The following is a 24,467-nucleotide window of genomic DNA, read 5'->3' as shown; positions in this document are numbered from 1 at the left end:
TTTGGGCAGCTGGGTATCTCATGTGGGTGCCCTTAATACTCCCCCTCAAGTTGGAGCTGAAATAGAAATGATGCCCAACTTGCCAATCGTCTTCTTGAAGGCATCACCACCAAGCGGCTTTGTAAAGATATCTGCTAGTTGGTCAGCTGTTGGTGTGAAGCGGGGAGCTATGGTATTGTCTTTAATCTTTTCACGAACAAAATGACAGTCGATTTCAATGTGCTTTGTTCGTTCGTGAAAAACTGGGTTGTCAGCAATATGAAGTGCTGCACGATTATCACAATAAACAGACATTGGGGAAGAATGATTTATACCTAGATCACGAAGAAGTGATTTGATCCATTGAAGTTCACAGGTAAGATTGGCCAGAGCTCTGTACTCGGCTTCGGCAGATGACTTAGCAACCGTGGGTTGTTTCTTAGATTTCCATGATAATGGACTTGAACCAAGCATGGTAAAGTATCCAGTTGTGGATCGTCGAGTAGTGGGGCAACCAGCCCAATCAGAGTCACAGAAACCCGAGATATGTAAGGAACTAGTTGCAGAAAGAAAAATTCCATGATTGAGTGACCCTTTGAGATATCGAAGGATTCTATGGGCAGCTTCTAAGTGAATATTTGTGGGATTTTGTAAAAATTGGCTCAGATTATTTACTGCATAGCAAATATCGGGACGAGTGACAGTTAAATAAAGTAAGCGTCCAATCAGTCGTCGATATGTGGATGGATCAGGGATAGGTTCTCCATCTGTGGGGCTAAGGCGGAGTTTCTGCTCCATCGGGAAGGAAGATGGTCGAGAAGCGGTTAGCCCAGAATCAGAAAGAATATCTAAGGCGTATTTTCGTTGGCACAAAAATATGCCTTTCGAAGATCTAGAAACTTCAATACCCAGGAAATATTGAAGTCGACCGAGATCTTTGAGGGAAAAGGTATTGTCGAGAAAAGATTTTAGGTCGGAAATGGCGGAATCATTGTTACCGGTAATAATGATATCGTCGACATAGACTAGGACGTAAAGAGAAGTGGAAGAAGAATGGAAGGAAAAGAGAGAATAATCAGAAAGAGATTGTGTGAAACCTTTCTTGAGAAGGACGGACGAGAATTTTGAGAACCATTGTCTGGAGGCCTGTTTGAGACCATAAAGAGATTTGTTTAGGCGGCAGACCTTAGACTCCCCCTGTTTGGAAAAACCAGGTGGAAGTTTCATAAAAACCTCTTCATCGAGGTCTCCTTGAAGGAACGCATTATTGACATCAAGTTGGTGAAGGGTCCAACCTTGAATTGCGGCAATAGAGAGAAGAATTCGAACTGTGACTAATTTAGCGACGGGAGCAAAGGTGTCGTGATAATCAAGACCTTCAATTTGGGTATATCCTTTGGCAACTAGTCGAGCTTTGTATCGCTCGATTGACCCGTCAGACCGAAACTTAATTTTGTAAACCCATTTGCATCCAATGGGTCGCTTACCAGAAGGTAGGTCAACAATGGACCAAGTGTTGTTAGATTCCAAAGCCGATATTTCTTTAGACATTGCCTCTCTCCATTGAGGAGATTGCATGGCTTGGGAAAAAGAAGAAGGTTCTTTATTTGAAAGAACGGATGTAAGGAAGACTTGATGCGAAGTAGAGAAAGCATCGAAAGACATGAAATTAGTGAGAGGATAAGGGACATTGGGTGACGGGTCCATAAAAGGAGAGGAGTGACATACGTAATCGGAAAGATGGGCTGGTGGTCGCCTAGAGCGTGATGGTCGGGCAGTGGGTACTGTCGGATCAGGAAGGGTGTCCAAGTCTGTTGGACTTTCAGGGCACTCCTCGACTGGAGTGAGAACAGATCGTTCCGGCCCAGTGAATGGAACCGGTTCGTCCAAAGACACAGGGGTGCCTGTAGCGGACGGATCTAAAGTGTTCCTGGCCGAAGTCAGGGAGTTCGGGTTAGTCCAGGAGGTGCCTGTAGCGGACTGATCTAAAATGTTCCTGGCCGAAGTTAGGGAGTTCGGGTTAGTCCAGGAAGAGGCGTTAGGTTGGGAACTTTGTGGAAAGGCAAAGGTTCCATTGTCCACTATTGACAAGAACTGACGCCTTTGAGTAGGCGGGATTGTGGACATCGGAAATCGGTCTTCATGGAATAAGACGTCTCGAGATGTGATAATTTTTCGAGTGGTGAGGTCGTATACACGAAAGCCCTTTTGACCATGAGGGTATCCCACGAAAATTCCGGGTGAAGCTCGTGAGTCCAATTTAGTTTTAACGGTGGTATGACGAAAATAACATAAACAACCGAACACTCTAAGGTTGGTAAAAGTAGGAGGACATCCTAATAATTTTTCATGTGGGGATTTCCCTTGTAATACCGGAGTCGGTAATTTGTTTATAAGGTAGACGGCCGTGAGAACACATTCTCCCCAAAAGGAGAGAGGGAGATGGGCTTGTAATCGAAGGGACCGTGCTACTTCCAAAATATGTCTATGTTTGCGTTCTACAACTCCATTTTGTTGAGGAGTGTAGGCGCAACTAGTTTGGTGATGAATACCGTTTGTTTGGAACCATTTTTGCAATTCGTGATTCATAAATTCCGTACCGTTATCGGAACGGAATGTTTGAATTTTTGGAATCAAAATAGAACCGTTTCCGGATTTGAAAGTAGAGATGGTTGTGTTGAATTGAGTGGAAACATATTTAGTGAAGTTTGTGATGTATTTAGTTGTATCCGATTTATTAGGAAGTAAAAACAACCATGTACACCTTGAATAGTCGTCAACTATCGTCAAAAAATATCGACATCCGGAATTGGAAAGAACGGAGAAGGGTCCCCATAGATCGGCGTGGAGAAGTTGAAAAGGACGAGAGGAGGTAGAAGTACTAGTTGGAAATGGTAATCGTTTAAATTTAGACATAGGACAAACATCGCACGGTTTATTAATAACTGAAACAAATTTCATACAAGGAATAGTAGAAATTAAATATTTAAATCTAGAAAGCGATGGATGACCCAATCGCCAATGCCAAACATTGAAAGAAACGTTACTTCCTAAACTAGAAAAACAAGAAAGCGAGCAAATCCTAGGGTCCGTGCGAAGGAAATAGAGTCCATCCGATCGATCACCAAGTCCAATCGTTGTTTCCGTCGAGAGGTCCTGAAAGACACACGAGGTAGAATTAAACGTTACTTCACAATTTAAAGAAGTAGTAATTTGAGAAACCGATATTAAGTTGATTTTGAAATCCGGTACATGTAATACATTGTGAAGAATAAAAGAATTGGAAAAAGAAATTGATCCAACATGAAGAACTCGAATACGAGTCCCATCCGGAAGGCGTACAAAGTAGTCGGTAGGGGCTTTAATATAAGAATCAAAACGAGATAGAGATGAACAAATATGTTTCGCTGCCCCGGAGTCGACTACCCAAGAATAATTAGTAAAAGACGTACCTGTTAAGTTGATCGGTTCGGTTGATGGAGCTGCTGTTTGGGGGGTGCCTGCAGCAGGTCGGGACTGGTCCAGTAGTGAGATGAGGCCCTGGTACTGTTCTTTGGTGAGAGATGTTGCTAGGGGCGCTCCCTGATGAGTTTGAATCTGTTCCAAGTCAGGAACTATGGAGGCAGCAGCAAATGGATTAGTTTGGTGAGCTTCTCGGTTATTTGGGCGCCCTCGAGGACGAGAATTTGGTGTGGACCGAGAAGGATACCCATTGAGTTGGTAACATGTAGCTTTAACATGTCCAAGTTGATGACAGTAATCACAATAAGGACGTGATCTCTTTGGACGTGAAGAATCCGATCGGGGACCATTACTAACGGCAAGAGTTGCTGCCTCACTGTTAACGGAGTTCGCGTTCACAATATTCTGTTGAACTTCCTCTTGTTTGACAAGAGAGTGTATACGTAATGTAGACGGGAACGGATCCATTAGGAGAATTTGACTCCGAATCGCAGAAAATCGATCATGGAGTCCTTGAAGGAACTCCATGGCGCGATCTTGGTTTAGCCGATCAAGAAGGGACTTACCATGTGTACAAATGCATGGTTCGACGGTTGTGAGGGATTGAAGTTCGTCTTGAAGAGACTTCAATTGAGTAAAATAGGTAGACACGTCGAGTCCTTCTTGTTTCAAGGACGAGATTGCTCTTTTGAGTTGAAAAACTTTAGGAGCGTTAGTCTGAAAAAAACGCTCATAAAGGTTTTTCCAAGTCTCGGCTGCAGATTCGTCATAAAGGATGGATGATTGAATATCTGGAGCCACTGAGTTGACAATCCAACTTGCAACGAGATCGTTGCATCGTTCCCACGAATGTAATTCTGCAGGAGAAGTTGGTTTGACAATGGTTCCATCGACGAAACCAAGTTTATCCTTGGCTCGAAGCGCTTTAGTCATACCACGAGACCAGGAGGCATAGTTATCTCCTGTGAGAGGTGGTGTGATCAAAACAGTCGTGGGTGAATCCGAATGATGAACATCGAATACTTGATTGTTTTGGACAGCGGATTGAGTGATGGTATCGGTAGTAGAAGACATAGTTGAAAAAAAAAAATTTGAAATACCAGGCTCTTATACCATGTGAAAGGCAATAAGCCTTTAAGTAATAATCAAAATAAACAAAGTAACAATCAAAATGAATGAAGAAGAAGAAGAAGATTAGAGTTAGATTTTCTCTGTACTTTGTATTCATATCTAACAAGTATATATAGGTTTACAATTAGGGTAAGTAGGGATACATTTGGTTTACATAAAATCATAACAAAACTTATCAAGTAGAGATACTAGGGTTGACCGAGTTGAGTGAGTGAGATAGGGCTGTTCGGTTCTCCTTGTGGGCTTCTCGGTTTGGGCAGCTGGGTATCTCATGTGGGTGCCCTTAATACCATTGAACATCCTAGTGAGCTGCAAATGATACCCACATCTCATTTTGTGCTTTTTGTTAATATCTTCTAGACAATAATAGTATCTACTTTTGATTTTTTATAACAAGATAATCAATCTGTATACGAAAATATAAAAAGTAAATAGTCGAATTCAATATTCACAATATGGAAAAAAAAGTAGCACATGTGATTCGTGAAACTAGAATAAGTAAATAATAAATGTTGTTATTCAATCTCTTGAAGATTGAAAATATCACAGAAATAAACAAAATTCACAACTAATATATCTATAAAGTAATTTCTCTCGAACCTGATTATTTATATAATTAAATAATTTATTTTATCAATAAAAGTCTTGTTAAACCAATTGAGCTATACAAAAGGTATCTCTCATTGTAGAAATTTGTAGCATTTATACTATGTCCAATTATAAAATGGACCGTTCAGGATCGTACCGCTAGAAGATGAATATGAAGATTGTGAATACCTATTGACCGATCAATTTTATAAACCGTCCAAACGAGAAGATACCGTATATTTATAGCATGTGAGCTATGGTTCATCCATTTCTTCCCATTAAAAGGGAACTTTAGTATTTTAGCATTTTCATTCACTTATTTCTTTTTCCTTTTATTATAGTCCACTTTTTTATGATTTAAATCTATCTTATTCATAAGGAGATATCTTTGGATCTCGATTTTAATTAAACATAGGTTTCGTTTACCCTTTCTATTTTCTAATATTTTTGTTACAATTTTTTTTAGTAAAACTTAAACGACCATTCAATCAAGAAGGTTAGTATCTTGAACAAAAACAAAATAGAAAGTTGGTATTCTGACTTCCAAAATGTTTCAGAAAAGTAGGAGTTAAGCGTAATCCATCTTTTCGTGTTTTTAAGCAATGCAATTTCTTTGCACGGGTTTACTTTACTAGTCAAAAAACTAATATGTAGTCATCAAATATGAAATAAGAATAGACAATCAAAATAAATTTATTCTTGAAACAGATAACGCTTCAACTTACGTATTTATTTCCCCTTAAAAAGTCTAACTACTGGTCTATTAAAAGAGGCATGTTCATAAACTCAACTCTGAAAAGGCCGTATACATCACATTATATTTTTCTTGACGAAGACTTTACGAGCATATAGCCAACATCATTTGTAACATACAACTCCTGTCACTCATTAAACTCATTGTACTTAAGAATAAACCTAGATCGGACGGCCTAGAAAAAAGAAATCTATTGAGAGAAAGAAACAAGTGGTAGACTAATATGGTCCTCACAAAAAAAAAAAAAATTAGTATAAAAAGAAAACCAACCTAAAACGATCCTTAACCATTACTCTTTTACGCGTAGGGTTAGCGTTGAAATCTCTCTCTCTCTCTCTACTTTCTTCTCTCTCTTTAGCCTCCTCCTCCTCCTCCTCCTCCCTCCTCATCCTCTGATTTCTTCTTCCCATTGATATTGGAAAGTCTGATTCTTGCTGGTTTTCTTAGCTACAATCTGGCTACTGACAGGTTAGTTTCTCAATTCATCATTCTTAATGTGTTGTTTCATGCTTTCCTTGATGATATTTCTAAATAAAAAACTGATTTTTTTTCCCTTTCTTTTGGATTTGATTAATAAAGTTGTGTTGGTTTAATCATAATATTAGTTGAAATTGTAAGCTTTATAACAATGAAGGGAATTTTTGGTAGTTGGGTTTTCTAAATTTGATTATTTTGTTGTAATTTGATTAAACAAGTGTGGATTTTTGAGATCTTTGTTATGTTGAAATTGTTTATGTTATATTATTGGCCAATTCTTCATTTCATACCTTTTTGGGTTCTCTTTTTTTTTTTTTTTTTTTTTTAAACCTCAAATAGCAAAATTTTGTATTGGGAAGTATACTTTTTTTTTTATGTGGAATTGGATTCTTTTTCAGTGTTTTTGTGGAATTGTTGATTTTTATGTGAAATTAGTAAACTTTCAAGTTTCAACTTTATGCTATTCTCTTGTTAAAAGATAGTAGTGTATAGGACTAAAGTTTGCATCTACTTTATTGAGCTTTTGGGATTTCTTCTTTAATATTTTGGGTGGTTGGCTTTTAACAAGATTAGAAGTTTAATTTATATTGGTACACTATGAAAGTTTGAGTCTTTTTTGGAGGTAGTAGAGAAGGAATTTTTAATCTTGCATTTTTGTTGATCTATGGAAGTTATGCTAGTTCATGTCACTAAAAGAGTAAGAACCCGTAAATAGGAGTTAGCCTTCCAGCCCCAATGCCAAAAAAACTATAGTTTTTCTTGAAGGGAGAAACCCATATAATTGGTATCTAACGCCAGTACGAGGTGTCCGGTACGACCTTAGAGTACTTATAAGGGGACATGCCTGTAGGCAAACATATCAGCTGTCTTAGTTTTTAGGTCCTTTGTCTATGGTTACAATTTTGTCTATCAACCTTTTTCTATATTATGAATAAAATACGTCAAACCAGAGAAGTGTTTTACAAATAACAAAACAATTTTGTGCGTAGAAGATGTATAAACAGAATTTTGCATTATACTTGTTGAAGTTACAGTCGGTATCTGATTATCTATATCACCATTGCGAAAAATATTAAAAGGAGTCTCCACGTTACACAGATGGTAGGAAATTTGATTGAGATATCTTACCATTACAATTTCTTTGACATAGAGCGAAATTCACAGTACGAAGCCAAAAGCCCTGTCTAAAATCTAAAAAAAGAAAAGAAAAAACAACTCTGGCAAGTTTTAGCCACTACCAGCAAAAGCTATGAATTGTGGTGTCTTACTGTCTTGCCTTTCTTGAAGATTGTTTTCCTATTGATGTTCCTCAAGTTTTCATAGTTTTAAAATTTCATAGTTTTCACATTTGCAGGTTTGGTCGTCTTCTTTATATTTGGGGTTGGGTTTTCCTAGTTTCCGAAGCATATTTTCACTCTGGCAGCTGCAAACAAATCATACTCTTCTCGCACCGTAAAGTGGGTGTGGGGCGATTATGATGTAATTGAGTTGTGTGTATTAAGAAGAACTAGATCGTCACAAATTTGGAGATTGAATCGTGTTTTGGAGGGTCTATCCCTTGATTACGGCTAATAGTGCTTTTGGCTGAAATGTAGTTTCAACCTCTGCTTCGGAGTGTTGGGCATCAATTGAAAACTAGTTTTATATCAATTAAAGTCGTCAAAACCAAAAGATAGTTAGTTTTTGAGTGAAGTTTCAATAGTTTTATAATGGGTAGGTTTTCATGCTTCTATCCCCACATGCGTTACCACAAGTCCAAGGTGTGTAGAATTATCTCTATGCATTGAAGTTGAAATTTCAATTTTCTAGGGTTTAGGAAGTTCTGGGTGTTTCTGAATATACGCATCCTTTCTCTTTTCAGAAAGCAGTCCAACAACCCACCACTGAATCTATGCATAAAACATCCGAGGACTTTTCTCAGGATAAAGCGCCAAAGTTTTCTGCCATTCACACTAGCTTAGAACCTTTAGTTATGGATACTCATGACGGGAATCCCTCGAAAAACTCTGCAGATCAAGTCGTGGATTCCTCTTCTAATGAATGTTATTGGAAATCTGAGGAAATAAACAGCAGTTCTAGTCTAGAAGACAATATGGAGATTAATGAGAGAGGTCATCTTAATAAAAGTAAGTCTCTAGGAAGCGGATTAAACAAAGAGAATAGAGTATCATCTGCTATTGATTCTGAGACTGAACAAGGTGATGGATTTTCAAGTGATGAACCCCAAGAGAGGAACTATGATACAAGTGTTGATGACAGCGATCGAAGTGGTTTGGAGGAACAGTTCGATAGTAACAATCCTGGAATTGACTTGCTTATAGAGTATAACGAAACTTTTATTGCTGAATCTTTTCAAGACAATGATGTTCCAGACCATACTGGAGTAACCTTCAGAATTGGTGATCAAGAGCAGGCAGATGATTTTGAAAAACATTCTTCTGATGACCATGCAGGTGGTTTTGGACACCGTAAACTCGTTATCGAGAAATCATTTTCTGTCCCTAACTTCGAAGACTCTTCCCCTAAATCAGGGGATGAATATCATGCAGTGACAGATCAAGAAAGTGATGCTAAAATGCTTACAAGAGCGAAAGATAAATGTGAGAGTTCCTTCAATGATGGATTTGATTACTATAAATATAGTGATGTAGAAAAAAATTGGACAACTCCTGAACCCGACAAGGTGGGTAAAGTGAAGACTTCAGCAAGTTGGAATGAATTACCCAGCAACGATTTCAAGATCAAACGTATAACGGAGTGGGTCAACACGATTGATCTTGATAATGAGAACTCTTTGCATGAGATAGGTGAAACATCCCATTTAATTGGTAAGGGAAAAAAGGGTCCTCATGACACGGGCCATGCAGCTAATGCAAAGTTGGATGCCAAAAGCCCGATCGAAGTCGCAAAGAACTACATTTCATCTCTGACTCCTGCATCTACATCAGCACAGATGGTTAATCTTGGATTGGTTGTTATACCATTTCTTAGTGCCTTTGTGAGCCTAAGGGTGCTCAATTTATCTGGAAACTCCATAGGTAAACTTTTTGGGTACAACTTCGATTTTTTAGTATTTGGTTCTTTGTCAGTTTGATAGTTGGTGGACATTGTAAAGTAATTCTTTTTTTGTTAATCTTTCTCTACAGTGAGGATAACTGCTGGTGCTCTTCCTCGAGGTCTCCACGCATTAAATCTGTCAAAAAACAACATTTCTACCATTGAAGGCCTTCGTGAACTTACACGAATACGAGTACTGGACTTGAGCTACAACCGAATCTCTCGAATTGGTCATGGTACGCCACATTTTTTGTTATGGCTCCTCAAGAGTATGACTAAATCATTCGTTCTTCTTTTGTGCCCACTTAATTATTTCGTAAATGCATCGTGTGCCTTGCGTAAAATGGGTAGTTGTGTATGTGTAGAAAACTGTTATTTCTTCTATGAAACTTTTGACGAATTCAGGTGAATTTGGTGGATATCTTCCCACGGACCCAGCTCAGCAGAACAAATCTGAGCACACGGTAATCAGGGTCGACGGGTTCGTTAACCTTTAGTTGGGGTTATATCCATTGCTGAGTAACTCTAGTGGAGTATCTAAATGCAGCACACAAAATATTAATGGATCTCTTCTAACGCGGCCCAAAAATGAAAACCTACTTTCTAACAACTCCGACTTTATCACATAGTCGATCTTGAAGAAGGCCTCCAGGACTTGGAAAGTGCTTTTGGCATTAATCTACTCTTTTTCGATCTTTGCAGGCCTAGCTTCTTGTTCCTCATTGAAGGAGCTATATCTGGCTGGAAACAAAATTAGTGAGGTAGAAGGTCTACACAGATTGCTGAAACTACACATCCTCGATTTGCGCTTCAACAAAATATCAACATCAAAATGTCTTGGCCAACTAGCAGCCAACTACAGTTCCCTTCAGGATATAAGGTTGGAAGGAAATCCTGCCCAGAGAAATGTAGGAGATGAACAACTAAAGAAATATCTGCAAAGTCTTCTTCCCCATCTAGTTTCTTACAACAAGCACACAGTTCGAGCCATTTCTTCCAAAGAGATAGCTGATCGTCCAGTTCGGGCTGCCATTTCAACTGCCCATCAATTTGGCCCGAGATCGGACCATAAGCTGCCAAGAAAAGGAATCCCTAGTGGAACCACTAGCAAGGTTTCATCTTCCTCGACCCGTATAGCCCATGCTGTTAGCTCACTAAAGCAGATGAAGGGCCGATCCGCTCACTTGGCCACTGGTGGAACTAAAGAAAGTTGGCATCGTCATCGGGACCTTGGTGAGAAACTTCTGAGTATTCAAACGAAACTGTCTATGCATCGAAGTCGAAGCGAGGGAAACCTTGGAGGTAGCTGAACTATTTTCACAGTTGAAATCTTGGAGCTGCTTAATAATCTCAGACTTGAACTACTTCTTAGTTCACATCATTTTTCTTTTCAGTTATTCGGATTATGTGATGTGGTTGGTTATTTGTGTCCTTTTATGAATCATTTACTTAGTTGTTTGGTTGATTATTTTGAGAATAATGAATTGGTGGGAATTTAACTTCCCAAAACTACTGCTTTCAATAAGATTTTTGGAGTGGTTTGAGTTATTTTGTGTTTTATACATAGTGAATACTCAGTACGAAATTGAGTGCTTTTGTGTTCGAACTTGAAACCAACCAACTAGGATCACTAGTGGTTCACTATGTGTTCTGTTGTTGCCATGCAATCTAACCACAAGCCGCCCCATTGGCACCACAGCCTAGAGACGAGGAAGAGAGGCGATGATGGTGGTGGTGAGAGAATGAAACACTTCTTTTCTGTTTTCTTCTGTTGGTGGTGGTGCTGCTGATTCATGGGCCTGCCCCGTGCATAACTGGGATGGCTTAAACAGGTCTGGGGAGCTGAAATAGTAAAACCCAGCCTCGTCACGCGCCATTCAGCCCATGGGGAGTTGACATAACAGGGGCCATAACAAGTCGAGCTGCTTCTGGGTTGACACTGACACGTACAAAATTCTGTTTTTGTTTTTTTCCCTCCGCTTCGCCCTTAGAGGTCTAGTCAAGGTCATGGTGGTTGAAAAACATCCACGGTTAAATTGGCAAAGCGAAATGGCACAACCCATTTACTAACTGTGGCTTTACATCAAGCTGTTTATATTAGTACAGAGTTGATCATCAAGCGGTTTAAAATTCTGTTGAGTAGAGAGTTGATTTAATTCATCACAAAAACGAGTAAAAACACTAGGTTTGATCATCTTAAAAGGTCCTAATATATTTCCATGCAACGACGTAAAATGTTATACAATGCAGTACTATGCCGAAAGAGATGGCACTTACATCACATATTCGCTCTGAAAAAAACTACAAAAATACATTGTAAATCGACTACTAGTAATGGTTTACAAAAAATTTTTTTTTTTCCGCTACATTAGAGATCCTATTCAGTCATAGCTATTGATCTAAGTTCGTGTTATATTGTTTAATATCAATACTATTTTGTAGTATAAGAGGCACGATTAGGTGGCCAGAGAAGAGAAGAAGATGTCTTATCTGAGAGAGCTCAATGAGCACACCTCAACGTTTCCGTGCTAGAAAGAACTCGTAATCTTGCTGCACATTGGTGACTTTGGCATGATCCTTATGAATCCGACCTCGAGCAAATAGTGATGCAGTTTCCTCTAGTATTCTCAATCGCTCGTTGAGGATTTCTGAACTGTTCACTGTTGGACATGCTTTGGGACTAAACCAGCGTTCACCCTGCAAAATACGATTATATCGAAATTTAAGTTCGAAAAATAGGATACAGATCTAACGCAAAGTAAGAAAAACAGGACCCAGATATACGAATGCCGCTAAAAACTCTACCTGTGAGTTGTAGCTTTGTAATCCAAGGACAGGAGATGCAACACAGAACTGCTTCTCATTAGAGTTTATCAATCGTCTTAGAACCAAATGGCCTAGTGAATGAAAAGTCAGAAACGAAGCACGAAATCTCCCTTCTGGAATTCGGTAAATGGGATACCAAGCAACTGAATACCTAACAAATTCAGAAACCCACGAGAGGATAAAAGAACGGTTCCCCGTAAATGTGGTATATGCAATCAAGATTAGCTAAAATTTGTTAGTTTCTTACCAAGATGCTGGATGGAGATCTTTTAAGTTCATCTTTACCAGCATAGATGGATCACCATATACTTGATTATTAGAACTTCCAGCTTTTATCAGCTCCATGATTCTGTATTTCATAAAAAATCGAACGATAACTATATCACAACTACCAGAATTACTTGAAGATAACATTGAAGTCTTTCGCCATAACTGGGACATAACAATGTCATGATCGGGGAACTATTATAGAAATTATTATTTTGTCTAATTGCAAACGTATAGGTAAAAGCCTGAGTGTACTTACTTATCATAAAGTGGCTTTCGAAGTTGTGGCTGCTCACGCTCAAAGTATTCAAATACGAGTTCCATATTATCTGAGGTTGGAGAAGAAGATAAACCGAGAGAGTCATTTCCACCAGAACCAACTTTTCCTCGATTATAGCTGAACAATTGAACTGCTGATAGCAAGGGTACAAAATAAGCAGTGAATGATTTTGCATCTTGTACTATAACTTCCAGACCGTAATTCCCGGGCTTCTCATACCAATTCCAAACTTCACTTAATGAAATATCGGGCTTGAAATGTTTGCAAAGAAAATTGCTATACAACATGTTAGTGGAGCAAACTTCACAATTTTGCAGGGCAGATGAAAGGCAAACAATAGGGGTAGCAGAATGGACAAGCATCTCGAAGTCGGCAACGGGACTTCCTGTTGCTAACAGAACATTTTCAGATGCAATTTGTAATCTGTAAGCTTTATCCATGGCATTTTCTGCATACTGTGAACCAATATCCATACACAATTTTATATAACCAAGTTGAGTTTTTTCCTCTTTAGGAATTTTAGGACCAGAAATCAAGCATGTTGTCCGATGATCAACCAGACCTATAGATTCAAAACTGAGATTTTGATTTTTAACCAGACTGACTTCATTTCTCACCTTTCTTGAATCATTACACACACCCATGGGACCAAGTTTTTTGGGCAATCCAGGATTCATTGTGCCAGTACTTATCCACTTCTCTGAAATACATTGAGAAGTATAACCTTCAGTAATTTTATGTCCGAAACAGTGATTGATATCTAAGCAGGGAGGATGCCATTGTCCATAAGGTGAGGTACCATGGAGTAACTGTTCAGCGACTGAAACTTTCATCGAGTTATGTGATTGAACCTCAGAAAACAATGACCCAGATCGTACACCCGAAATATGTGGCAGGTTTAATAGTAAATCAGCAGAAGTTGAACACGGGTAGAAGCCATTTGACACATTTTGATTGTTAAAGATACTTCTTTCAGAAATAGTGCTATTATAGTTGTTCTGGAGCTTATTGTAAACATCAATAAATCCATTATGTGAATCTATCATCCTATCTTGAAGCCTGAACAAGCCACTGACATTTTGATTTCTATTGTTAATGATCATCTGCTCCAATGTCTGATCGAATGTTTCTTTAAACTTGACATTTTTATCTTTCGCAAACTCAGACTCGCATTGATTAAAACAACCATTGAAACTATGATTGACTCGTCCAGACGATTCTGCGATTGGATTAGGATGGATTCCACCATGTGTTCCTTGCCCAGCAGATAGAGGAGGTAGTAGTTCATTTCCTGAAAATGATTTAGGCTTCAGAAGTACATTACGATCTTGCAAGTTCATGTATCTCGTCTCTGATTTCTTCACCCAGTGGACGGGTACATCCCTGACATTTTTTCTGTTCTTCTGCCAGTTAGAGTGCCCATTTTCCTCGGTAGTCCTGATATTACTATCACGCCTATGTTTATCTATATCTGTTTCAGAAACCATAGTATTCGAGATGCCTTGTGTGCATTGCGTTTGACCATTCTCAGCAGAAATATTTGTTTGAACCTTATCATCTTTCTTACCCTTCTTTCTGTTTTTCTTTTTCACAGGTTTATGTATGTGCTCGGGATGAGGTATTAAACTGGGTATCACATTTACTCCAGAACCTTCCAGATTTGAATGCTTAGAAAGATCGCTAACATGGTCGCAAGATTTCCGGACATATGCATTTCCCGTTTTTCTGACGACTCTAGGAGTAGAAATATAACCTCCAGACCACTTTGAAGAGCATCTAGGTTCCAAAACACTGCTGCTCAAACCCTGTGGTTGGTCTACTTGCTGTAATAATTTCTCTGGTAGAAGGACATCCATTTTGTTGAAAGCTCCAAGACAAGTCGAAGTTCAGGAAGTAGAAACAAATCAGCGGATCGAAGACGTAACAGAGAACCTGTAGCAAAATATATGAAAAAATGAAGTAAATGGGATAACAATTTCCAAGAAAAACGAGATTAAAATCAAACAAGAATCACAACCCATTTTACGAGACTAAAGGACAGGTGAAATTCCTAAAACACTTCCCTGTAAACTTTCATGGTGTTGGGTAATGCTAGTTCTTCTATTCCACTTTAAAAAGAAGGAAATTTTGTTGTCTAAGATAACTTCTATAAGAACTTCATTCACTTGGGAAAGTTATTTCAGAGATTAAGAAGTTCTACTAATATTAGACTACGAAAAGTATACCCATTTGAAGACATTTGACCTAGAATCAGATTCTTTCAGAATCAACTAAGATTTCTTGTTTTCTCATCATAAACAAAAAAAAAAAAAAAAAAACTAGCTCTATTAAACCTAATATATAAAGTCTTAACAATTAGAGTAAAAAGAATCATCTTTATTGTTGCCCTAGAAATGTTCTTCAAGAAATCAAGCCACATAAATAAGTAAAAGACCTAAAAAAAATAAAACCCATAATAGCATTATCCATGAAAACTCAACATTTAAACCTACTTTCCCAAATTTCGGAGATTTGGGTTCTCATCTATCATCATCAGCCCCTTGGTCAATTCTTAACAATGGAAGCTTTACGTTTCCAAATACAAAATGGAAGCTAAGATTTCTAACAAGGAAGGAATTCAAGAACGTATAAGGGTTTTGTTGTTGATAATTAAACAAAGATGTAATCTTTACCTTGTAAGATAATATCCAGCAGGAATCAAATGGAACATAATCTTCAGCTCAGTTAAAGAAAAAGGGTTTTGTTAATCCTGACAATTTCTTTCTTTCTTTCCTTCTTTGGTGAATTCTAGAGAGAGAAAGAGTTTTAGAGAGAGAGAGAGAGAGGTGAAATGAGATTTTGAAAAACAACGTGAACCGCCAATTTTAAGGGAAGGGTTGAGGGCACCACCAGGATTGGGATCCCAATCTACTATTAAATTGAGTTTATAACGGAACTAATGATTATTTTTAGTAGTTAAGAACACAAGATAATTATCCTTTTTGTCTAATTAATGGATAAATCTATTTTTCATTCAGGTGTCCCAAAAGGTTATGTCAAAATCAGAAGAAATCCGAAGTGGTGAATCTCTCTCATTCGAAGAGAAACAAGGGACAAAATTCGAGCGCCCAACTCGAATGTTGTTCAGATTTCATCTCACATTTTATATCAAATGATTGTTCTACTACCCAAACGACATTTTTAATGTTAAAAATGTCACCAATAACTTGATTACATATGTGATGATAATTACATCTTTAAAATCTTCCAGTACATTGGTAGGCTGTGCTTGTCACCATGTTTTAAATTTTATATAGATGTTGCCCTCATCATATACATAATATGGTTATACCATGAAAATATTTCATTATGAATTGATCAACTCAACAATTAACTTCGCTAAAATCTTTTCGATACCTCTAGGCTCTACCTTACTTGTGTCCGAGTTCTAACTTTTACTTCCATGAAATCAGATCTAGAACCCTTCCCTTAGGATGCCGAGTGGGTTTCAAACCACCACACAAGTGATGGCGGACCAGGTGTTTTATATCGGTCAAAACATTTATTGTACCGATCAATGTTTTATCACGAGAGAAAGCTAGTAATAAGATTCAATTCTGGAGGAACTCGTAATGTCAACGATGGTGGAACTATACAAAATCTACCATGAAGGGCCTTTTTAGAAGTATCCACCATGGTTGGATATCTTCCTTGCTTGGAAAAATGCTTTAATAGAGACACATGAATATATTGGAGAAACTAATCCCACAACTATTGAATATGCTTCTCTCAACAAAAAAAAAAAGCAAGAGTTACTAATGGCACATATTCAAAAAATTTAGATCCCCATACAGAAAAGTTAAAATGTTAAAGTAGTACCAACAAAGATACAATTTTGATTTTCTTAAAAAATTATTGAAAGAGTTTTTAGCTTTTCCCCGAACAAGGACACAAGGTAAAATAGGAGAAGATACATTTTGTCAAATGAATAAATAAGAAGCATGCATGCATCTCTAATAGCCAAAATTTTGCAGAGTATTATTCCAACATCCTCCAAACGAAAATGGATGCTTACTCTTCGTTGTGATTTTTTCCCTGGTGGTGGTGATGATGAGAAACAAAAACCTAGAGAGAGAAAGGCTGTCAAAACCCACCCGAATTGGGGAAGATGAGTACTGCGACGATTTAGATGAGTGCCTTCATCCCAAGTTGTTGCATTTCCCTTAACCTCCATATAGGATAGAGAGCTCCCTCTCCTAGCTCTTCAATGTCTACTAGTTGCATTGCCCATAGATATATAACTGTATGGATCGTATCCTGAAAAATACATATTAACAAGAGTGTTCATGTTGTTAATACGACAAATAGGTAGAAGAAAAATATAAGTGATAATGCAATTAATCATTTGAGAGCCGATCCTGACAAAAGTCATGTTGATATTTCGGAAAATTGAGAGTTTTACCAAGCCTTACTCAACGTATTGATGGCATAGTTTGTAAATATGATTTATAATAAAATTTTCATAAACATATGACGGAAGTACGTGGTCATGAACTCATGATGACGGTACGTCAGTTTTTAGGTCAAACTCTGAGTACTCCACGAGAAAGAAGGGTAGCTCATTTAAAAGCTGGATTGTTTTAAGACACAAATTATTAAATTAACGCATTCATATTGCAAAACCCACGAGATCGAAATCTTACCCTTCCTCCTTCTGTTATTGAACCATGCTTATCAAGAACACAGTGGATTTGTTGGGTTTGGAACTGTGAAATTCGAAGAAAGGAGAAAGGACTTTATCAGTGTGTTTCTCCTATAAAAATTAGATTTGATATAGACAGAAACAATATCATGTAAGAAATACATACAGATACAATTATCAAGGGACTGTTTCCCATTTGTTTGACTTCTCTTACTTCAACATCCGATATGTGAAGGATCTGCAATAATAATGAAAAGAGTGAATGAGTAATAATAGTGTCATGCAATTGATCGACAAAGTAATTATGATAACATAAAAGCAATTACACCCCTTCATATGGTCAATTTCCATTTCATGTACATATTATAAAGTGCAAATAGGGTTTCAGGTTTTCCAGCAGAGAAGGGTATGATTGTTGCGAGAGGGAATCAAAAGAATAGTTCAATAATAAATACCTATATTGCTTGAATGTTAATAAAAAGTCTAGGTGTAAGCTTAATGGTGAAGAATAAAAGAAAAACGAAAAATTGGTTAACATGTTTTTTCAGCTAATAATATCAGCGGTTAAGCCAAAAGGAAATAATGTTATTAACACGTAACAAAACCAAAGATATATTTAAACCCCCGCAGCTACAAGATATAGAACGGATGTTTATCAACAGTACCTTGTTATCGAAGAAGATACCCTGGCTCTGATATGCTTGACGCTCTGCTTTACACCGTTCAATTACTTCGGTACTACAATTCTTCTTCAGTGCTTCTATATCACCCTACAAAAAAAACGATTATTAAGGTGCTGATTGGAAATCATATTATTGATAAGAATAACAAGACTAGAAAGAGTAGAATCATTTAAACAACACATTCATGCTGAAATTATAGCATACCCACATATGAACGTACACATCCACTTAATACACAAGTAACATGGAAATCTCGGATGTTGGTATCTCAGACCATTATTAATTTTCGAAATCAGAGAGTGGAGAACGGCAAAACAAGGATATGACTACAGATTATTTTTTTTCCTTGTCTTAACCCTTGCGTATTTTTACTTTTGGATGAACTGTTGTTACAACGGTCCTAACTCCTAACATGATTGAGTGCGAGTACACACAGGATGTACGTACAGATTCTCACATTAGACATTGAAATGACTGATGAGTATCTGACAAGTTCAAACGAGTACCTAAAACTACAAAAAATAACTAAATAGTAAATCCAAGTTACATAACTTGGATGTAGTTGTGCGATGAACTGATGATTAAAAAAAAAAAATTGCAGCACCTGCGTGTAGTGTGACTTGAGATTATGATTTACAAAATTTCCAGGTAAGGGAAGTTTTCTTAAGTCCTACAACTAATGTCAAAGTTACCTTTAGATAAGCATTAAGGGTTGGCCTGATCATTTCCTGAACTTCAGCAACAAAGTCCGGTAGAGAAAAAGTTCTTGCCGATTAAAATTAACGAAACAAAAACACGAGAATTAGTTAAAGAAGAAAGTAAATGAATAAATACAGCTTGGAAACTGAAATCTAGATACAAGGACTGAATTTCAAGCATCTCACGGGTCGCGGCGACGTATTTCCTTGAAAGATAATGCCGTAGATGTTTCTCCAAAAACAGTTTCATTGAGACTGTAAAGAAAGTGACATAGTCAGCAGCAAATACAATAGCAATAATCAAGCCAAAAAACAACCTAAAATACATAACAAAAGGAAGATGAATAAACCAGGAAACAGGTGATAAAACGAAAGGACCGTACTCTTGAATTTTGTGAACAACAGGGTGATCACTAGTCTCCCACCGTTCTCGTACGTCCTCTGCTAGCTGTTAGGTTCACATCATCACATGAAAGAAAGAAAAAGTGAATAAAATCTCCCGCAGCGCTTTGGACATGGGAAGGAGCTTAATCCCAAAAATATCAGCTTTAACATTCGATACCTAGGACTAAAATATACTTCCCTATACAGTTTTACAATGGAAGATACTTACATAAACACATATAGTCTTTTATGAGAACTTAGGTGATATAAAATAATGAAATAAGTTGTTTCCCATTAGATGTGCAAGAAAAAGATACCTCCTGACCCTTTGTTACAACTGGTTCACTGATCCCACTTATTCTCTTCAACACAGGATTCCCTTGCATCTGAGAAGCAATAAAACTCAAGATCAAGAATTGGCTACCACAAAAATATGAAGAAGCACTTCACTTCGGTTCCACACCTAGGAATTCAGGTCAAGGGTTATTACCTTGTCTTTGAATGCTTCCCACTTCTTACCCCAGCGTGACTGCTTTTTGGGTACGATTACAACGTCGGTTCTTGTACTTCTTTCCCCTGTTGAGTAGGTAGCTTCCTGTTGCAAGCGCCTTCTTCGACTGGGGTTGCTAGTTAATTCGTCTTTTACTATGTCATAACCCTTTTTTGCTAAGTCAATGACCTTTGTGTCTTTCAATTTCTTGAAAGCAGAGGAGACCTTTGGAGAAGCTGAAGAGACGGTGGATTTGAACCTATTGAACAAAGATTCAGTGGAATCATTGGACTCAGAATGGTGGGATTTTTCCTCTCCGTTTTGAGTATTGCCTCCATCCTTCGCATCAGCACCAGCTGTAGAAGTGTTGCTGGAAGATCCTGAAGCATCTTGCTTTCCCAGTCCAAGTGTTTCTTTGACCTAAATTGACGGAATAATGGACAAAAGAAATGTCATCAATACCCATATACAATTTGACTTAATTCAACCATGCTATACTAGTGCATTCACCTCCTCTGTGGCAGCTGAGAGCTTCTCCTTCACATTGGCAGAAACCTACAATAAGATAATAAAGGATATGGTGAATCAGATTTTGTTTTATCAATGAAAAAAGAAATTATTGTCGCGACTAAACCCCTACAAAATTTTCAATGGAAGAGATGAAACTCCGAAAATCACATGAAAGAACCTCATAACAAGGTCAACAGCTGAATTTTGGAGTTGAGATTAGTCAGCTCAATAAATGATGAGCCCAACTAGTACTAGATTCCAAGTTAAACTGCATAACTTTCTACCTCACCTTCTTTGCTGTAGCCTCAGCCTCAGTCCACACACCATCCACGCTCTTGTAAAGCTTCTCTGACGTCTGCTTAGTTCTGCATTTGTGAGTTCACCATCTCAGGACCTCCTTTAAAGCGTCTGTCAGCCTTGACATACACCCGTATGTCTCAGCCCATAAAAGGAAGAAACAAAGGAAGGGAAAAATTGAAGTATACCGTCGAATTACCTAACTTTTAGTTCTTCTTTAGCCTCCTTGATATCCCCAGCCTTCTCCTTCAAATCTTTGATTGTTTTTTGGAACTCTGGATTGCTGACATCACCAAATTCCAGCATAAAAAGAGCCAAAAAGAGCATTAAGTTTAAGAAACCATTGCCAACTTCGAAGTAAACAGTTACTGAAAATAGTTTCAGCAGCTAAAAAGATCGAATTGAGAAACAATAAAAAAAATCATTTTATGCGAATTGTAGATCCAAGTGAATTTGTCTACTGCATACAGGCTGTTTTACTTCCTCCACCTTAAGGCCAGAAAAAAATTTTAACATTAGAAAGAAATAGACGAGGATATACGATCAAGACGAGATTTTGCAACACCATGCACAGGTGTACCTTGTTCCCCTTTCAATGTTAAGAAGTGACCTTGTCGTCTAAGAATGCTAAAAAACTCAACCTGATAACCATCCTCTTAAAGCCTGAAGATAAAGCAGGTTATAAGTAGTAAAACCCTACTGGACTCATCTTCATATTCGTTGACTCACATAGGCCGACATTAGAGACAATAGGTTGCACCCTAAAGGTTTGTGTCACTACACACCATATCTCTTACAATGGTCATAAATCATGATCCAACTCATTGGCAAGGATAATAGATTCTCTTCACCTACTTATTCTTCAAGATTCCAGGTCCAAACCATTCACTAGGCCTAACTTGCACATTGAGGAAGTAATAAGTATAACTAAGCGCCAACAATTCATTTCCGTAAACCAAAAATCAATCTATATTTGACCTTCTTGTTTCATTTCAGCCAACATTTTAATACCCAACAGTGTTGAAAACTTTTTCGACCGAATCCATGTTCACGTGATCATTTCAAGTTTTCAACATTTCCTTGACCATCAATATAGACCAACTCAAAAATTAATCAAAAACTAGTAACCAACTAAATAATAAATATACAAAAGAAGAGAAGATGTATACAACCAAAAAATAACATTCTTATCCTTAGTGAAAAAGAGTCTTCTATAAGAGACACCGATCAAATAAAACCTAATATAGTGAACAAGAAAAGGAAGATGAATAGAAACAACAAATATCACCTTTTAACTTCTCCTTTAATTTTCTGAGAGAACTCATTGAAGACACTAAATCGACGAGAACCCAATAACCTATTTGCCGATACCAATCGTAATCTTGTATTTAAAGCCTAAAACAGACAATGAAATCCATAAGAAAACTGAACCCGAAAGAATACAACTTTCACCAAAATGATTGTTTCCTTTACTCAAGCAATGAGTAAACTCAAAAAGGACAGATATTCAGTACAAAAAAGTAACGAGAGAACATAAAATATTAGGGCTTTTATCAAATAAGAAACCTGTTGGGATTGCGGTTGAATCTGAAGGGACAGAAGTTGCCTCACGAGGAAGAAATCACGAACCAGTTTCCTGCTACCCATTAAAAATCGTTTTTTTCTTGCTAAAAACTCAAAATCTGTAGAAACAAACCAAAAATAAACTCAAAGCCCATTCCTTTAGGTAGTATAGAAGTAAGAATGAACAAATTACAAGCTTTGATCGAACGGAAAAATCAATTAATTGGAATATCAAATCAAATATGACAACTTACTTTCACGGTGTGGTCGCCGTTGGCAGTTCCGGTTTGAAGAATAACCTTTTGAAAAAGGCTATGAACCCTAATGTTATCCTTCAAAACTTGAAGATAAGAGAAAAACCCCCAAAATACCTCCTCTGCTCTTCAATCTGTACAGAACCGCAAAACCCTAATTCCCACTGTACTCGAATCTCGACGAAACCCCTTCACCTTTGCTCCGCGCGAAACTAAAGACGGGAAAAGAAGAAAAATATACCGCCAAATTACTTAAATACCCTTACTTGAGTAAAAAGTTCACAACTAAAAAAAAGTCGCAATGTCAATGAGCCCACGTCTTGAACCGGATTGACCAGCTAGTTGTGCATCTACTCTACACCCCAGCGAATCCCATGTTCGATTTATGGTGAATGTGGTCATCTACTCTACAACCTCGGAGTTGCATGTTCGATTTATAGGGTACAGACGACCAACCAAACTTAACTGACTCGAGCCAAATCTGTAGGGAAAGTCTTGGTGGATTGCTCTTCCAACTTAATCAAAAAAATTGCTAGCAAAGAAGCGAACATCTTTGACTTGGGGAGCACCACTTTAGCAGTTTGGAAAAATCCTAAAGCTTTCCATCTCCTGTACCATTTTTCTTTTCCGGGACACCCCAAATAACTGATAGTAAAAAATTCCAAATTTTTTTCTCAATTTTAATAATTTGTCGCACGTCCATTAATGGGAAATCACGTTTTGGGATGTTGTCCGCAACACATCCTACCTGCAAGTAGTCTCCTAGGTCTTCTTGCATAAGATACACCTATTAGTCATCTTTGCTTGCTACCAACATACAACCAACTCGTTAGAGTTGGACATTCGATCATCAATGTCTATTTCATAAAATCTACGAAGTATACATGACACAATTGTAGTTAATATTTGTAGGTAATCTCGTCGAATTTGTCATCTTAACCTAATTAGACTACTTCGTTGACTAAAATTTTCCTAATAATTTTTAGAGAAAGATCTAATAGGGTGCCTCTGTAGGCGGCCCTTTGTTTTACATTTAGGCTTTTTTTGTTCTTCGCGGCCCGCGGATTAGGGCATCCCAAAGAATTGAGTCTATTTCGTGTTGGTCTTGAACAACACGGTATAGAACCAGTCTGAGAGTCCTCGAACAACAATCCGTGGACTCGGACTGCTTAATCGATGACTCAAGGGAAGTGTCAACAGAAGAATGACTAAGAGGGAAAGGACCGGGGCACCTATAAAAGGCAATCAAATAAGCACCTACCTTAAGACCATTCACGGGAATCCACCTCCATAAACACAGGTGGTGTCCCCTTATAAAGGTCGCAACTCTAGGGCATACAAAAAAACATTTGGGGCATACTTAGGGGCAAATTTTTTTTTCGGCTAAAAAATTGGATTCTTTGTTTTCTGTCCCCTCATTTTCATCTTTTCATGTTTTTCTCTTTCATCCTCTATTCCTCTTTCTTGATCTTCTCTCTCGCACACACTGCCCCTCTTGCACTCTCTTTCTCGTGGTTTATCTTCATCCCCCTCGACATCTCCTCCATCTCAAACGAAGGGGGATCCGACAAAGAGAAGTTTGAAGTTTTTTCGCCGAAACTATAAGAGAATGAGAGCAATAAAAAGAAACCGAGATAGGGATGGTAATAATGAAAGAAGGAAAGAGAGATAACATTAAGATAAAGATAGAGAACAAAAGAACAAGTGGGAGAGATAAATAAAAAGAGAAAGAATAAGAGATGAGAAAGAAGAGGTTACAGTGGTGGTCGAAAATGGTGACAATTGTCGGGAAATATGGTGTTGAACGTGATAAGAAGATGAAGATTAGAAGTAAAATTCAATCTAGTAAATTATTGGACCAAAAAATAAATATGCCCACATTTATAGATCTTAATTACTCAATTCGAGTCTTTTTTTAGCCGCTGATTTGGAGGAATAAGAAAAATATCTAGGGGTGCAAAGACTTTCTAAAAAACTGGTAAATTTTAGTTGACCAATATATTTTCTAATTGTTATGCGGAGTAAAACTTTGTTGACCAAATGTTCTCCATACCGGCAAGAGTCGCCGGAAAACTGTCATTGTCAG

The 24,467-nt window shown here is 37.7% G+C and overlaps 4 protein-coding genes across 5 annotated transcripts; 1 reads left to right on the top strand and 3 right to left on the bottom strand.

Annotated features, from left to right (window-relative positions):
• Nucleotides 1–3,100: 3,100 nt before the first annotated feature.
• Nucleotides 3,101–4,515, bottom strand: LOC147560298 (uncharacterized). Its single transcript, XM_086659253.1, has 2 exons — nucleotides 3,432–4,515; nucleotides 3,101–3,135 (listed from the first exon to the last, which is right to left on the bottom strand). The coding sequence occupies exons 1-2, from the start codon at nucleotides 4,513–4,515 to the stop codon at nucleotides 3,101–3,103; spliced, it is 1,119 nt and encodes a 372-aa protein (XP_086515379.1).
• Nucleotides 4,516–5,934: 1,419 nt separating this feature from the next.
• Nucleotides 5,935–10,996, top strand: LOC147560297 (Outer arm dynein light chain 1 protein). The gene is made up of 5 exons (XM_086662479.1): nucleotides 5,935–6,382; nucleotides 7,746–8,151; nucleotides 8,253–9,429; nucleotides 9,538–9,684; nucleotides 10,151–10,996. The coding sequence occupies exons 2-5, from the start codon at nucleotides 8,101–8,103 to the stop codon at nucleotides 10,756–10,758; spliced, it is 1,983 nt and encodes a 660-aa protein (XP_086518605.1). The 5' UTR covers nucleotides 5,935–6,382; nucleotides 7,746–8,100; the 3' UTR covers nucleotides 10,759–10,996.
• A 638-nt stretch (nucleotides 10,997–11,634) lies between these two features.
• Nucleotides 11,635–16,002, bottom strand: LOC147560296 (uncharacterized). Its single transcript, XM_086662478.1, has 5 exons — nucleotides 15,494–16,002; nucleotides 12,801–14,753; nucleotides 12,522–12,623; nucleotides 12,254–12,425; nucleotides 11,635–12,145 (listed from the first exon to the last, which is right to left on the bottom strand). The coding sequence occupies exons 2-5, from the start codon at nucleotides 14,675–14,677 to the stop codon at nucleotides 11,963–11,965; spliced, it is 2,334 nt and encodes a 777-aa protein (XP_086518604.1). The 5' UTR covers nucleotides 14,678–14,753; nucleotides 15,494–16,002; the 3' UTR covers nucleotides 11,635–11,962.
• Nucleotides 16,003–16,612: 610 nt separating this feature from the next.
• On the bottom strand, nucleotides 16,613–22,696 carry TIM44-2 (translocase inner membrane subunit 44-2). 2 transcript variants are annotated; one of them, XM_086662476.1, is made up of 15 exons: nucleotides 22,382–22,696; nucleotides 22,131–22,246; nucleotides 21,853–21,959; nucleotides 20,764–20,847; nucleotides 20,557–20,632; nucleotides 20,268–20,312; nucleotides 19,758–20,177; nucleotides 19,585–19,653; nucleotides 19,267–19,331; nucleotides 19,070–19,138; nucleotides 18,878–18,950; nucleotides 18,168–18,272; nucleotides 17,669–17,740; nucleotides 17,504–17,566; nucleotides 16,613–17,117 (listed from the first exon to the last, which is right to left on the bottom strand). In XM_086662476.1, the coding sequence occupies exons 2-15, from the start codon at nucleotides 22,209–22,211 to the stop codon at nucleotides 16,986–16,988; spliced, it is 1,461 nt and encodes a 486-aa protein (XP_086518602.1). In that variant the 5' UTR covers nucleotides 22,212–22,246; nucleotides 22,382–22,696; the 3' UTR covers nucleotides 16,613–16,985. The 2 variants fall into 2 exon arrangements, with proteins under 2 accessions (XP_086518602.1, XP_086518603.1); XM_086662477.1 differs by having other exon boundaries at nucleotides 20,764–21,053; nucleotides 21,145–21,959; nucleotides 22,382–22,574.
• Nucleotides 22,697–24,467: the final 1,771 nt, after the last annotated feature.

This window comes from Eschscholzia californica, unplaced genomic scaffold (assembly GCF_041429995.1).
Source record: "Eschscholzia californica isolate CP2 unplaced genomic scaffold, dmEscCali1.0.p SCAF_2, whole genome shotgun sequence".
Lineage (NCBI taxonomy): Eukaryota > Viridiplantae > Streptophyta > Magnoliopsida > Ranunculales > Papaveraceae > Eschscholzia > Eschscholzia californica.
This window is presented reverse-complemented; position numbering and strand designations above follow the sequence as displayed.